General features: G+C 36.8%; 1 protein-coding gene across 1 annotated transcript in view; it reads left to right on the top strand.

Annotated features, from left to right (window-relative positions):
- Positions 1-17,232, top strand: part of LOC112146810 (alpha-1,6-mannosylglycoprotein 6-beta-N-acetylglucosaminyltransferase B) — a gene marked incomplete in the record, with an annotated part of 99,953 nt that overhangs the window by 32,376 nt on the left and 50,345 nt on the right. Inside the window, 4 exon segments of the mRNA XM_036213328.1 lie at positions 1,909-1,982; positions 3,557-3,724; positions 7,495-7,659; positions 13,728-13,897. Coding sequence (XP_036069221.1) covers positions 1,909-1,982; positions 3,557-3,724; positions 7,495-7,659; positions 13,728-13,897 — 577 coding nt within the window.

The following is a 17,232-nucleotide window of genomic DNA, read 5'->3' as shown; positions in this document are numbered from 1 at the left end:
CTGGTGGTGGACATGCATTAGTATCTGGTGACGGACATGCATTAGTATCTGGTGATGAACATGCTTTAGTATCTGGTGGTGGACATGCATTAGTATCTGGTGATGGACATGCATTAGTATCTGGTGATAGACATGCTTTAGTATCTGGTGGTGGACATGCATTAGTATCTGGTGGTGGACATGCATTAGTATCTGGTGATGGACATGCATTAGTATCTGGTGACGGACATGCATTAGTATCTGGTGATGGACATGCATTAGTATCTGGTGACGGACATGCATTAGTATCTGGAGGTGGACATGCATTAGTATCTGGTGATGGACATGCATTAGTATCTGGAGATGGACATGCATTAGTATCTGGTGACGGACATGCATTAGTATCTGGTGATGGACATGCATTAGTATCTGGTGACGGACATGCATTAGTATCTGGAGGTGGACATGCATTAGTATCTGGTGGTGGACATGCGCTATTTTTTGGTGGCAATAGTCTATGGTGAACACCAAATCCTAAACATGTGATCGAGATTGTGCGTCACATGCAGTTTTGAACGTAGCATAACAGTAGTTTTAGGTTTACACTGGACGCCTTCAAGTGACCGCTTCCAATGAAAAGTCTATGTAAACGCATGCATATTTGTATTTTTTAGTAACCGCGTTCAAAATTGTTGCGTTTACATGTTACCACGCATGTTTTTATGCCCATTTCTTAGCCTCTAAATACAAATCCAATCGAATTCTGGGATTCAATGAAAATTTAAGATTATTTTCACCAAAGTCTAATTTGCTAGTGATAAACAGGTAGCGTCTTTTTCAAAACAGAAGTACAAACTGTTTGAAAACTGATCTTGGAAGACAAATTAATAATTGTGGTTTTTGACTGGCTGGAATTATATGAGACCAAGTCTTTTATATATATTGGAACAAAGCTGTCAAAGAAAAAGTTTGTAGGAAGATTTACGAGATTTGCACCGGTTCGACATTTCGCATCAATTTTCTTCCAACTTATATCAGGTAGTGACAGTCCAGTTTCAGTGTCCTTAAAACTCTGCGTTCATTTTGTTCTTGAAATTGCTACACATGCCTGGTGTGGACCAAGCAAGTGGCAGCACTTAAACACAGAGTTTCATTAACATTTGTCAGATCATTTTTCTCTGCTGTTATAAGGTCTAATACTATTGATTCCGATATCTGAACCTGCATCCGTTCTGGCAGCAGCACTTTTCCCTTGCGAGAGAGCTCTGTCTTTATCATGCTAATAAGAACGGCGAGCAATTATTTTTGTTTGATTGCGCTCTTTGACATTTGGCGAGAGGCGGGTGCAGGAGCTGAGACTGCTCGTTTAATTAAGCTAACCGGCGCTGGGCTTTTTTGGGGGGGTGGGGGGGTGGCAGAGTGATTGACAGATGAGGAACAGAGAAAGACAAGAGTGACGTGAGAAAGGAAAATGGAATGCAGGATAGGGGGAGGGAGATCCTTATTTTTTTATGATTCACAGTAATTCGGTCTATGTATAGTAAATCTGATGAATAGGCTTTAACAAACTGGTCTATTCAATGCGCTTGTTATCCAGCCTGCTTCTCTATTGTGCTCGAAAGACCGGAGGAAATGTGCTGCAGAAAACCCCGAGTGAGACATCTAAAAATAATAGCTCTAACAGTTTAGCACACAAAAAAAAACATTTTTTTGATAGTTTCTTGTTGTATATCCTCTTATATTTTATTATAACCTAAAATTTAAACCAAAATGTTATTTTTCTGTTCTCTATAGCAATGCTAATAGATGTTCTTTGATTGAAATTGGTCAAAAAATATGTTTTTGTGCACTATAATTTTTAGGGAATTTTGTATATGATTTATGCTTGTGAGAGATTTCTGTAAAATATTATTTTTGTTTTCTTGCCAGCCAAAGATGGGGCTTTTGGACAGTGCGAGATTCCCAAGGATCCCCGTTACCCAGACTGCACCAGCAAGATGGATGTAAGATTTCACTTCAGAAAAAAAGAAATATTTCCAAAATGTATCTTTTTTTTTTTTAATTGTAACTTTATTTGGGAAAAGTAAAAAAACACATTTTTAAAATCACATATTTAGAGACACTGTTAGAAAAACCAAAATGCCTTTTATTTTTTTAATAAACAACAGAAGGAGCATAAACAAAAAGTGGTGGTGAAATAAAATAGCATGAAAGTATAAACATTTTTTTTGTTTTGTATATTATTAGGTTCACCTCATTTGAACCTACAGCTGACAAAGAAAAGAAAGACAAATCTTATTTTAGTTCAAAATGAGGCTCTTTATCAGATGTTTATTTACAGAAGCATGGGACCAACTATCTTGAACTGATGATACTTTCTTTACAAAGAAAAATATCAGCAGCAGAGGTTGGAAACATTTTTTTGTACAATAATAACTAAACAAATCAGTGATAGTGCATTAAAGACTTACACCGAAGAATATTGTGTTTTTGGTGTTTTTAGCATACTCTTGTAGTATTTTTCTGCATATAGAAAGGAAATTAAGCTCAAATTTTCTTTTTTTTCATTTCATTCAATTTGTTGTGAATTGGGAGCAGATAAAAAAACGTAGTTGGGGAAAATTTGTTATGTAGAAAATACTCTGGGTGGGTCACAAACTTCCTGCCCCCCTCCAGCATTCACTTACAGACAAATAGATCCATGCACGTCTTTGTTTTCCTCGTCTGCGCTGGAATCTGGATCAAAACTGAACGACTCCAATGTTGCTCGCCATTTTTTGTTGCGCTTGTAATGTTAGGTTGGGGGTGTGAGGGGCTGTAAGCTAGAGGGAGAGTGTATAAACAGGGAGCTCTCAGCAAAAGAGTGGGAAAGGGGGCGGGGTTGCTTTACCTACAACTCAGAGACAAATTTCTGATATGCTACTGGGACAGTTTTTTTAATAATAGTTAAAAATCGCTAAATAATCTGACACGGAAATATACCAGCAGCTCAAATTAAAACGGGTAAATACCTGAAGTTTGACAGGTCGCTGCTCGCATCAGCCAATCAGGAACTCAGCTTTGGGCACATGACTTTTTCAGTGACTTGATCAGCGGGTAGAATGTTGATCCAAATCGAGCGATAAGAACTGGTGCACACTAGTTAGTTACCAAAAAGGTTTTTTTAACCTTAATTTTTTTGCTTTAACTTTAATGTCCCTTTAAGGACTTCATATGAATTTAATAGACTTTAAATTGATTTTTGTCCATTGTAGGAGTTAAAGGTATCTTTTCAGGATATATGCAAAAGTATCATATAAAAAAAAGTTATCAGTCATTAGTTTAATTATTAATTTTGAAGACATTTCTTTAATTTTTGCCCATTTAACAACATTCATAAGGACAAGTTTAAAAATGTGAATTCCATGTACAAGAACCTTCAGTTACTCACCTCATACATTGAAAAAATATTTTAAAAACATTTATTTGGTTTTTAAGCATTTATTCTGAAGTTGCCGTAAATTGACTGTATTTTATTGTAATATTAAAACATTTTTCAGGTCTGCCTTTTTAAAGAAAGAGTCTTTTTTCTTCCCAGTGGATGCGTGCTCGCTGGACCTCAGACCCTTGCTATGCATTTTACGGCGTGGACGGCTCGGATTGCTCGTTTCTCGTCTATCTGAGTGAGGTGGAGTGGTTCTGCCCCCCACTGGTGTGGAGGAACCAGACCTCTACTCCCACCTTGAAGCCTCTCGCCAGGAAGGAGGTAATACAAAACCTATATTGTTACTTTTACTTCCAAAATGAAGCAAAATGATACACATAAGACCCTCACAGCTATTTTCAAAGAATTTCTGCATATTTGTTTCAGAAAAAAAAAGTTCCTCTGCTCTCTGTGACTCACGCGTCGCTTCCTCCCAACCCTCAGCTTCCCTTTGTGTTTGCATTTCTGCCTCAATTAGTTTAGCGTCTTCAGAGCCAACACAAAACGCGCTGAACTTCCCGTCACCCCCACAAGGTTGCCCCGCTCCTCGGCGTTGCCTCCTCGCTGCAGTTTCACCCCCACAGCCGTGCAGCTGGTATTAAAGGCCAGGAGTTTCCCCCGCCGCTCTGCCGCTCTAATTGCCAGCCTTTTTGGACTAATCCCAAGGCTTCCCCTTTGATACTCTGCGTTTAGCTCTCCTAACATAAATTGCTCCTGGGACCAATAATACATCTGCACTTCATGTCCTCAGTATAGCAATAGCATTGATATTTGTTTCATAGTGGAATTTAAATAAATTCATGGGTCTGACAGGTCTACTGTTTTCATTTGGAAGTATTTTTGTTTTGTCCTCACTCCATTGATCCATTAAAACTGTAAACTGAGCCGTGGTACATTGATTACATTGAGTGAAGTAAAGAGTGAGAACACGGTGAGGCAAATCTAAAATCCCCTCAGGCAAATATTCAGAGACGTTGTAGCCAAACGTACAAGAGAAAACGCAGTTCGACAGCTTGTCTGTACGCCTTACACTTTTAATCATCCTGATTAAAACACTAAACCCAGATGTTACGAACAGATGTGCGATGTCTCTTTAGGTTTTGCTTTCAGTCTAACTGATTTATTTAATGTAAATTCTGAATTTATACATAATGTATTTAAAGGTCAATATTTATGGTTTAAGATTTTAGTCTAGTCTGACTGGTATGTCAAAAAATGTTTGGGTTATCTCTGCTTAAGTGCTGTGGTTTTGTGTGAGAGGTTTCTAAAAAAAAAAAGGAAGTATGGCAAGCAGAAACAACCATAATTCAGGAAAACGACTTGATGGGTATTTTTATTTGGGTTTTCCCATAGACATGTATTCGTTCACTGGACAAAACAAGGTGTTGACGTCACCCATAACAGATGCCTTACATCCGGCCCTCGAAAATTAGGCCAAATCTGTCACTACAAGAAGTCGTTACTTCCTCATCGTCTGCTGCCATCTTGAAACCCGTCAACAGTGATTGGTCAGAGTCGGTTTTGAGAGGAACTACTGTCACCAATCATGAGTGAGCTTGTTCGAAGTCCACATGGTTTTACTGAGGCATCCGATTGGTTAGTGTATAACTTGAATTACTAGCAATAAAGAAAAAATGTCTTTACAAATTTAGGATGTGGAGGTATCAGAGCAAGAATGATTATTCTGACAAATCGAGTGACTTTCTTTTTCTCAATAAAATCTACGGGATTTGACCTCCTTGAAACCAGCAGGTGCTTCCTATTTGGAACTCGAAAGAGGAAATGTCCAGTGAATATACAGTCAGTGGGTGTTTCCTTGATGTTTTATGATCCTTTTTGCTTGCCATACAAACAGAAATAATATAGTTTATCCGAACCATTGACTGTATCTGAGAACTGGACCCAACAAGTGTGATGTCACCCATTGAAAATGGTTTACTTCCAGCTTCAACCAAATAAAGGCAATGTATTTACGTTTTTTTTTTTTTTTTGAGATACTAAGCAGTGATTGGTCTGATCGGCCTGAGTCAATGCAACCACTCAATTAAGAAAGCGTTTGTTGGAAGTTCACACCTTTACCACTTGAATCTGTCAATCAAACATTTTGATTGTTCGACGTGAGGCCACATATTTTTTATTGAGGCAACTGATTGGCCAGATTAAAACTTGAATGACTTATAATAAAGAAAATGCATCATGAAAAAACTTTGGATTATCACAAACATGCTAAAAATAGGTGGTAACAGTTATTCGGACAAATAGAACGACTAAGTAACGTTCATTTCTTAATAAAAGTCTATTGGATTTTGGCTTCTTGGCGCCGGTGAAAACTTCGTGTTTGGAATGCGATGGACGAGGGGCCAGTCACTCCAATTATCTTATACAGTCGATGCATTTTATGATACTATTTGCTTGCCATATGGGGTAGACAAAAACTCAAACGTCTTGTCATTGTATGAATGGAACTGTGACTGCAAAGCGCTTTAGGCCTTCAAGTGAGGTAGTGAAGCGCTATATGCTATTTACCATTTTTACATCATTGGTGCCTCTGTGTCAATAAGTTACTTTTATAGGAAGTATTCATTGTGTGTAGGGTCATGGAATGTGTGTTGACCCAAGGAAGAGGGTACTTTAAAGAATAGCCAGTTTCTTTTTTTACATTTCATAGTCATTTTATTAAAAGTTTTCTAAAATGTGTGTTTTTTATTTAACGGAATACTGAACACTATGGAATACCAGTGATTAAATGATGATGTTTGTCCTTCATTTCAACTGAAAGTTATTTGGGATGCAGCAATACTGGACAATTATAACAATTTTTAAGAATGAAGGCATTAAAAAAGGAATTTGAAAAAGCTTAAACGTCAAAAATCAAATGTCCCACACTCCCTCCCTTTTCCAGTTTCTTATTGTGTTTTGTTTTTTAACATTTCATTTTGATTCCTAGAAATAATTTTTGTTTTGTGAAACATTTCCTTACAGGCCACCATACTTTTTGTCTAAAATACAGTTTAAAAGTGCATGACTCTTCATTATCGGAGACACAGTTTGAAACTTGCTTAATAGAATTGTAAACTAAAGTAGTATTGAATGTAAAGGATCCCCAAAAAATTGTTTTTTTAACAAAATGTGTACAAAATCTAATCAAATCAAACTTAATTTATAAAAGAGCGCTTCTCATGTTTGCACAGCTTGAAGCGCTGTACAGTTAAAAACAGAAATAAGCAAATAAATCAAATAAAAAGAGAGAAACCCAATCCACCCTCCACCCGTCTCCCTCCCTCAATAAATATATTTGGAGTTTAGATAGCAGAAAGTTGCTGCTCAGCCTTGAAGTGTTATCAAAAACTGGTTCAATAAAACAAAAATAAAAGGGTTATTTTCCTGGACGTGAAGTTTTAGAGAAGAATGTCATGAAGCCTCTTCATCGTGGTGGAAGCCACTGCACAGGAAAAATTCAGTTACCCAAACAGCAGAACATCAAAGCAAGACTGAAGTCTGTCTATGAAGATTTAAAACAGCTTCAGAAGTCTGTCCCTTTGATGTGATGAGTCCAAACTTGTACTCCCCGGCCATATGGATGCTGCTCGGTGGAGGGAAAATCTTCCATGCAGACATGCCGTGAGCGGTCTGCTGCTTCCAACAAAAGAAGCCTTGATGGTTTGTAGGGGCATCATGAAAAGCTAAAGTTTTGTTAGAATCATCTTAAGAAATCGAACGCCCGTCTGGCTAAAGGTGACCTTTAATAAGACCGAGTCCCAACATGATCCTCCTCAGCTCAGAGGACAGAGCTGATGTCCAATGGTTGCTCTATTTCATGGAGGTTCTGTGCAGGAAGTATGTATTGGATTGGAACATTCTTCATCAGGAAGAATCCTGATGGTTAACCACATTGGGAAGAACGTTGTTTTAATAAATTGTCCTATAAAAATATTCAACTGAAACCACATTTCCGTGACATTGAGGGTTCATTCTATGATTTATTGTCTAGTTAAGTCATTTAGTGACTAGATTAGGAAGTAAATGATCATGTGGACTTCTGTTTCCTCCAGGCTGTTTTCCAGTCGGACATTGGGGCCCTGCTGGAGCAGGTCGGCACTGGGAAGGAGTCCCTGAGCTTCATGAAGAGACGCATACGCAGACTGGCAGCGCAGTGGGCTTCTGCAGCTCGACGGCTGGATGAAAAGCTGCGCAGCCACTGGAGAGACCAAAAGAAAGTGAGTGTGTGAAGCTTTTGTGTACATCTTTCCATTTCTGTCCATAGGGGAGCTTAGTCACAACTGTCCTTACGAGTAGATACGGACAAAAAATGGGCAAACCTGTACGGGAAATGCTATTGTTTTTTTTCAGGCATGCTGCGGGTGACAGGTTGTAGTAAACACTTTAACTACATGCGTCATCCATCCATTTTCCCAACAAATTCTCACTCCCAAGTTGTTACATATTGAAGTTTGGTTAGGTTAAGGACCCCTCCACATCACTTTTTGACATTTTGGATGACCCCAAGTCATAATTTTTTAAGTCACGGGTCCCCAACCTCCAAACCGCAAACTGGAACCGGTCCAGTACCGCGATTCATAACGCACCGGTACCCTAACCCTAACCCAACAGTGGACGAGATGCAGTACCAGACCCAAACCGGTACCAGACGTGGTATCAACGCAAACTAATACCGGGTTAAGGATAGGGTACCGGTACTGGGTAAAGGTACTGATGGATCCAATGGATAAAGAAATGTTTGTCATGTGTTTTCAAGGGTATTTATTCAACAGAGTAAAAGAAAAGAAATAAATGCTGGAAAGATGCATGGAGAGGAGTCTGCAGAATCTTTTTCTTGTTAGGAGGGCCATCACCTTTTATACAGTAACACAAACAAACTCTAATCAGGAACTTAAGATACTGACATAAGGTTTAATATCTAAAAATGGTCTTATGTCTTATGTCTAATTCTTACAAATACTTCACACTTCAATTATATTGTATTTATATATCCCAATATCACAACACAGTTATTTCAATGGGCTACACATCAGTAATTGTAAAAAAAAAACATAGAATCAATGAGTCATAAAATAAAAACAACAGATATTTGGTAAACTAAACTAGACAGATCCTGGACATCTCTACCAGTAAATACCCTCCTTCTCCATACACGATACACTTACCATGTGCACAACAATGGTATGTTCCATTTTTATGACATCCGTTAAGGTGGCTGCATGAGCCTAAAAGGAACTGCAAACACGCCTGCAGCTGCTTCTGTCAATAACACTCCTCATGCCCAGACAACCCAAAAACCTGCAGCAAGCCCAGTACAGGTACATGTTACAGAGGCTACAGATCAACGGTCCCCAACCCCTGGGCAGCGGACTGATACGATCTGTAGGACTAATTATTTTTTATTGTTTTATTTACAGTCTGATTCTGAAGGAAGTTTTATTTTGAAAAACTACTGGCCTCTGACCACCACATCAGACTCATTCTTGATGCATGTCACTCTGTCATGTGTCAAAAATACAACTACTTTCTTAAAGTATTAAACAATTAACACCAACAAGCTAGCAAAGTTATCAAAAAACACATTTGAAATGTTTCCTTTTGCAAAAAAGAGCCAGAGAGGAAACAGAAGAACAACCTGCAACTTCAAAATAAAAGAAAGCTTCATTTAACAGACAAAAAACAGGAGTTTTATCTCCAAATATGGATTTAATGTGAAAGTTGTTCCCACACACTATAATAATAACAATGCATAATATTCAGCTGTCCAATGTTAAAAGGATGCTGCTAATAAAGTTGCTCAAACGCTATTTATTATATTTAGAAAATAACAATTTTAGTCAAGTTTTTTTTTTTTATTGTCATACTGTTATGTGTTAAAACCTATATAACAATTTTCTGGTTCCACCATGAAATCTAGTGTACAAATCAAGTTTAAAGCAGCTGCAGAGATTTTACAGGAGATGAAAATAAACTTTACACTTGAAAGTTATGGGAAACTGAAAGCTAAAAGAAAAAAAAAAATCAGATGTCAACATCCTCCTCATACAAGCCGGTCCACGAAAATATTGGTTGACCTAAAAAAGGTTGAGAAGCTTGTCAGAGCTAACATGCTTTGACCTCATCTCTATGTGATTCCACTCTAAATCCCAACAGCTTTTCTATCTAGTTTTATTATGCAGTTTATATAATGAGTCTTTAAGGAAAAATATCAAATAAAAAGTTAAATATCCTACACTCAAAGCTAAACCGTAACACCTAAAAGTCAGGCTACAAAACTATCAAAAGAGCTGTGACATTTTGTCGGGCTAATATTCTCTTATCTTTAGCGGCCCCATATGAATCATGCCGTGCTGAGTTAAAGGCAATTGCAGATAATGACAGGGAGGAAAGTTTGCAGACATTTATTTGCTGTGGTGCACTTTCACTGCTGACATTTAGAGGGACATTTCCTGCAGGTGCCAAAAAAAAAAAAAAAAGGCAGTGCCTGCTGGATTATGTCTGATAAAAATGACTGCCTGTGAACCCTCAGTTGTGTATGTGTAAAACATTAAGGGTTTAACCCCAAAAGTCTTCCTTTGGTGTCCTCTGCACTGAAGAAAAAATATTTAGCAAACGTTTTAACTCAGTTAAATGTGGCTGTAGATCAATTTATAATTTAGAGTAAAAATGTGTGCTTTTATTTTGAAAAATAAATCATTTTTCTTTCAGATGAATAAGTAAAAATGTGATTGGTTGATCACTTCTTTCCCTCTACTGCTGGACACGTCTTTGTTTGCTGTAATGGTGTGTTTGACAGTAATGGTTACTGTCCATTAGCCTGACCCTGCAGGCCTGGCCTCCATTGCTCAAATGCCGAGTGCTGTTAAGGAAGCAGAAATGGAGTGATTTGTGTGAAGAGGGTTTTTTGCAGAATGGCTCTCCCCCAGCCTCCCTTTCGCTCCTGCTTTTATTTACTTTTGTTGTTCTTATTTTGATCGAGGCTTTTATGGTTTCTCAGAGAAAAAAGAACGGTGTTCTGGCCTGCTTTTTCTTCAGCTTGTGAAACGTGAGGGAGCTGTGAGTCATTAGGAAAGTGATGGTCACGTTCTGGCTCTACAGGAAAAACCACCACCATTTTATTTATTCATGGTCAAATGTAAAACTCCCTGTTGCCAAGAAATACTTTTTTTTTTAAATACATTTCTATATATTTTTTTTATAGTTTACACCTTTTTCTATGACTAGTTTTTTTTTCTCATTTGGTTTTATTTGCTTAAATGTGTTCAAATGAAGAACTGAAAAGTCTAATTGGAAAGGTCAATCACGTGTAACACGTTACTCGACTTCATATAGGAAATTCCCGCCTTTTTACCAACGTTTATTTGCAGCGGTTAAGGGGGTGTGAGGGGGTAGTGGAGGCTGTGTGTGGGGCTAGGTGGGGGTGGGGAGTGTCAGGGTTAAAGAATAGTCTTGTTTTATGGTATTTCTGTTTGGGGTAGTACATCATGTACCAGTAAGATTTATATGAATTAAACCTGTTTTTGTTTTATTTTGTTTTGTTTTAGTGTAGTGCAATTTAGTGTAGTTTAGTCAAGATTTGATTTAATTAAATTTGGTTTGGTTTGATTTGATTTGTTTTAGTGTAGTTTAGTGTATTTCAGTGTAGTTAAGTGTAGTTTGGGCAAGATTTGATTTGATTTGATTTGATTTAGTGTAGTGTAGTGTACTTAAGTGCAGTTTAAGCTTGATTTTATTTTATTTGATTTGATTTAGTGTAGTATAGTTAAGTGTAGTTTGGGCAAGATTTGATTTGATTTGATTTGATTTAGTGTAGTGTAGTTAAGTGTAGTTTGGGCAAGATTTGATTTGATTTGATTTGATTTAGTGTAGTGTAGTGTACTTAAGTGCAGTTTAGGCTTGATTTTATTTGATTTGATTTGATTTGATTTAGTTTAGTATAGTTAAGTGTAGTTTAGGCAAGATTTGGTTTGATTTAGTGTAGTTAAGTGTAGTTTGGGCAAGATTTGGTTTGATTTCATTTAGTGTAGTATAGTTTAGTGTAGTTAAGGGCAGTTTAGGTTTGATTTGATTTGATTTAGTGTAGTATAGTTAAGTGTAGTTTAGGCAAGATTTGATTTGATTTGATTTAGTGTAGTATAGTTTAGTGTAGTTAAGTGCAGTTTAGGCTTGATTTGATTTGATTTAGTGTAGTTTAATTTAGTCTAGTCTAGTCCAGTCCAGTCCAGTCCAATTTAATTTAATCTAATTTAATTTAATTTAGTTTTATGTAGCTTTGGGTAGATTTGATCTGATTTGATTTGATTTAATTTAATTTTATTCAATTTGATTTGATTCGATGCTAGTTGATTTTATAAATGTGTTTAAATGAGCCCACCGCTTTGTGGGGGTAAAAAATAGCCACATGTTAATCTCGGTTGGTGTTCTTGGTGTTTCTTGTGCCTTAAAGCAAAATTTGAACGTATGAACTGATTGGATTTGTCGATGCTTTATCATAGTTATCCATATTAAACCCTAGTTCTCTCATGTTTATCATATTCTTTTCTTGACAATCACTTCAGCTAAAATAATTCTATTTCTGGAGTTCATTTTTTTCTCAACGACTTACACTATAAGTAAGGATTTTGAGATGTGATGGACCTTTAATTCAGTCTCACATGAAACCTGCTTTAAAAGCTTTTATTATGATGATAACAATTCCTGAAATATCTACATGTTGAAAACATTTTTTCTCACTTGTTAAGGACTAAAATGTTGAAACACAAATGTTTGCCTAGTATCCAATAAGAAATGGTTTTTCTGCTGTTAGTAGACAGTTGTTCCAAAGAGGAAAAATCCAGAAACTCATCATTTTAACACATTTTCAAACAGTTCCTAAAGAGGCTCAAACACTTTGATTAAGCATCAAAACTCATTTATTGTTATCACTAATCTTGCTTATACATTTTTGTGTTAAGATTTGTAACAGAATGTTGACCACTTCATATTGAGTTGTTTGTTAAAGACACACAACAGTTTGATAAAGGAATAATTTGAAAAATGTTACTCTTGAACGCTACCAAAAAACTTTCCTTCGAAAAGTTACTTTGTAAGTCAAACCTTCAGATTTCTTTATTTTTCCTAACTTTGTGTTTGGGCTGACCTTGTGATGGACCCAGACTGTAGAGCACGAAGAACGGCTGTCTGGTTCCGTCAAACTGTGGATGTTTTTACCTTCCTATAGGTGTCTTATCGATCCACGTTTCTCAGGAGCCTAAAGACGGCGGTCTGTATCTCCTGAGCTGCTGTTAGGAACTTCTCATGCGCTTCACTGGAACTCAGAACACCGCTCTATAAATTTGTCAGTACAGTAGAAATTTACTATATTTTGGAAGGAAATTTTCAAAGATCAACAGCTAAGAGGATAATAAATGTAATAAAAGATCAAATAAAAAGTATTTCATAATTAAGTCATTTTATCTCAGTGAAATTGGGGTATTTTTGTGATACCAAATTATTCTATTAATTGGTTTAGAAAACAGAAAAACAAAACAGTAAAACTGATTTTTTGCAGTTTTCAGTATTTTTCTCTTATTTTGTTTATGAGTTCAGTTTTGTTGTTGTTTTTTTCCATTTTTGGTAAAATTCATACAACTGTAAGAAAAAAAAGCTTTATTATAAGAACACCATCTGTTGAAAAGTCTAACTTGATCAAGTTTGTAACAGCGTGGGGATTGCATCCTTCCTCATCAGCAATCAAACATTTCTGTACAAATCAAATCAAATTGTGCTTATTTAGCACCGGTGATTTCTCCACAGGTTATTTTATGTTCTGCTTTAGCATAAACCATAGGTAATTGAGGAACACACTTTGAAGTTGAATGATTTTTATTTCTTATTTTTATTTCCCCATTGTGGGAGTAATAAAGGATTTTGATTTCTTTATGAGTATATTAACTTGAAAAGAAATGGCAGAAAGGTTTCTTGGATCAAACGAATACCAATAATTGATTGATTGATTGGTTTATTTCAAGCATAGATTGTGAAAAATACAGGACAGAACACACAAATATTTAAAACTCATTACAGAAATAATGAAATGCATTGATTAGAACATAGAAAGCAAACAAAAACAAAACACACTTATGTCACATTTGATTGATCAAATATCGTAATTATTAACTGAAGTCAAGTAGAGTTTGATTGATTGTTTGTAAAGGAGTGGGACTAGAGGAATTCCAGCGGTTTGCTCTCAGACGTGGGTTTCCGTCCACCTCCTGACAGATTTTCTTTTTCTCTTTGCTTTCAGATTCTAGTCCATATCGGTTTCCTGACAGAGGAGTCTGGAGACGTGTTCAGTCCCAAAGTGCTGAAGGGCGGTCCTCTGGGCGAGATGGTGCAGTGGGCCGACATTGTCACAGCTCTGCACGTTCTCGGACATAACGTCAAGATCTCAGTGTCCCTGAAGGAGCTGCATGGGTGAGCTTCTTTACAGCACTAGTATTAGGTCAGATGTTTTGTTTAAATTATGTAAAATAAGCAGGATCAGTTCCAGAAGGTTTTTGGCCGTGCACACGTGTGGCCGTGACTGTGTGGTGGATTTTTTTTTTTTCTTGCCGTTTTAGCCCGAGGGCTCCTTTTTGGCTCCTGCACATCCTGTCCTCTTACTGCTCTCTGAATCCTGCAGGAAAATGGGCTTGTCACTCTTCACTATAAACACAAGGGCCTTTGGGCAAATGTATGTGTGTCTTGTCAGCGTCGTGGCAACACCACTGCAAATGCGGAACGCCGTCGTTCAGATTCTGCTCGCCGCTTTTTAGGCATCAGGGATTTTTTTTCTTAAACCAACTGCTTCATAACACAGATATGTTCAAATCTGAGGAAGTTGATTTAAAGAGATGCGCATCTTCATGTTTTGCAAATTTAATACCAACTGATTTCCTGGAATATCCTGTGGGAAATAATAAAAAAATTAGGAAATGCTTTTTTGAACGTAACCCAGTTTATTACAAAATAAAAGGACTCCAGTTCACCAAACCTACAGAGAAATACATGAAAAAAATAATACTTTTCTACTGCCCCCTGATGGACTTTTTTTCTATATTTCATGTTCTGTTTAATGTTTACTTGAGAAAGATGTGGTTGCAACCCTGCAAGTACCTTATGTGATTTGGGGTCAGGGAGATGCTCCGCTGTCTTTGCCTCTGAGGATTATCTTTCAACTTGAGCGGAGCCTCCTGGTGGTGATCGCTTTCTTTGTGATTTTGTTCTCCTACAAGCTTAGACACATTTCTCTTTTTGTCTTGTTTCTGCACAGTGTGTCCGTCAAGTAGAGTGGATTTTGTTAAAACAAATAAAAAGGAAAAACTCAGTTGTGAAAGTTTTGGAGTCAAAGTAAAGTCAAGTCAAAGTGAAAGAAGTTTTATTTTGAAAAACTATTGGATTTTTCCTACCACATTGGACTCATTCTTGTTGCAAGTCGCTCAGTTACACAACAAAAATTCATCCACTAATTCTGAAAGCAAACTGCTAAATTGAAAGCCAGAAAAGTTAAAAAAACAAACATATTTTTTCAGATAAGAGGAAACAGAAGAAGACTTAAACTTCAAAATAAAAGAAAGCTGCAATTAACACAAACTAACACAAATATGGATTTATCGTTGTTTCCACACACCATAATAATGCTATTACATAATACTAAGCAACTGGCTGTCTAATGTTATTAGGAGGCTGCTAATAAAGTTGTTCAAACGGTGGATACATGTTTATTATACCATGGTCCGGGTTAATACTCAATTCTGATTGGCTGCAGGGTGTGGAATAAAAAGTAATAATCCAGAATGAAAATGGTTACCTATAAGAGAAGTTTCGGTCACACAGCCTAAATGTTCTATATCAGGGATGTCAAACTCATTTTGGTTTAGGGGCCACATTCAACCCGTCTGATTTTAAGTGGGTCGAACCAGATTTGTTTTTATATATATATATATTTTTTTATTAGTTTGGAAAGAAAATGCTTAAAACAACACCTAAAATAATCTAGTAGCTGCAGGTAAAACTAACTGCATTTTACCCAGACGTGACACGCCCCTGCAAAGAAATGCTGTTTATTTCTTGATCTCTTGTTATGTCGTTTTTCTTTTCCTTTGCTTCCCCTAGTGGCGGAATTACACATTGCGGCCATTTCTTTAAAGAACAATAACTCGCTAGGAATGGGCTAGAAACTTGCTTCAATTCAACATCCTACATCCAACATCCAGCTGGTAACCGTAGCAACTGAACTGAACTGATGCTTTGTGTACTTCATCATGATGTTCAGTATTCCACTTTCCTTTGTAGCCATTAATATGACAACCGATTGCATCACGTATCATTCTGTCTGCTTTTTGTGAAACCTTAAAATAACAAGAATAAAGTACTAAAAATGTACTAAAAATTGATTAAATGCTTGTTTTTTTTGTAAGTGACCCTGTTATAAGCGGTTTAATGCCCTTCTTCACAAAAGTGACAGACAGTTCAGGCTTCTGAGCAGTCCGTTAATTTCTGATAATCCACACTTCGTCGGGCATTATCACTTAGTTATCAATGTTATTGATATTTATATTTATTGCACCTTAAAAGTCGAAAAAGGCAGAATTTTTCAGCTTTCACTTTGACAGTTATGTGTTTACATAAAATCTGTCTCATTTTAATGATATCTACGCAAAATCTAGTTTACAAATAAAAATTTAAGGGTAACTGGAAGCAAAAAAAAAAAAAAAGTCAAGGCCAACTCCAGTCTTCTACAAGGCAGTCCATGAAAATATTGTCTGACAATAAATTGGCTCAAAAAAGGTTGGGAACCACTGCTTCAAAGCTGTTTTACCTTTATTTTATGTTAGATGTGAAACCAATTCTTAATACACATGTTTTACTTTTAATATCAGTGGTGGATATACGTGTTAATTAAATAGCCATCATTTAGCATTTCATTATTTTGTGATATGAAAAAAAACTGCATTGATAAGTCGGAACTGCCCTTTAACCCAAAATGTTTGACTGTGGCGAAAAAACGACTTTGATAAGAATTGCCAAGGGAGATGAGTGTGGTGGTGAGACTGGAGTAGGAATGCTTCTGCCTGCTATGCCATTATTTACCCCGACTAATTGGTGTCATGGTGTACTGAGCTGCAGCCTTTCTCCTCTGGGAGCAGCATCAGAAAAGGTTGGGAAATTGTCTTAAAAACAAGCTGCAAAAACTACTTTAACAACAACTTCTTAAATCCCCCCCTTTTCTCCTAATTCATTCAGACCTGAAGGAGGTGTCTCACTGTTGCATCAATGTGTTGTTACAGACAGCAACCCTGCATCACTGCATCAGCTTAAGGCACGACAATCCGGTTGTTAAGATGCTTTTTCTGTTGTCTCACCTAGATTCTTCACGCAGCATTTTTTGCCACTCTTAATAAACCCCAATCAGTCCTAACAACGGGAAGAATAAATCACAAAAGCCCTTACAACAGTGCATTCTGAACAGTTCATTAGGGTGTTGGGGGGTACAGTGGTAGCAGAAGTGGGACCTATTTAATGATGTCCTATTTGCAAAAGCTGCTTTTGTTGCAGTATGTTGAATCGGATTTTACAGAAAGGTATTAGTGTGTGTGTGTGTATATGAGTTTAAATGTATTTCTCCACTAAATTCTACACTGTTTTTCAAATTATAGCATTCTGATAGGCAATTATCTCAGTAGTTTGTGAAAAACAAGTAAAGAATGATAAAATGATTCATGTTGGAATATGAATCCACCTTTACAAACACAGAAGCGTCTACATGT

Source organism: Oryzias melastigma, linkage group LG8, assembly GCF_002922805.2.
Source record: "Oryzias melastigma strain HK-1 linkage group LG8, ASM292280v2, whole genome shotgun sequence".
Classification (NCBI taxonomy): domain Eukaryota; kingdom Metazoa; phylum Chordata; class Actinopteri; order Beloniformes; family Adrianichthyidae; genus Oryzias; species Oryzias melastigma.
This window is presented reverse-complemented; position numbering and strand designations above follow the sequence as displayed.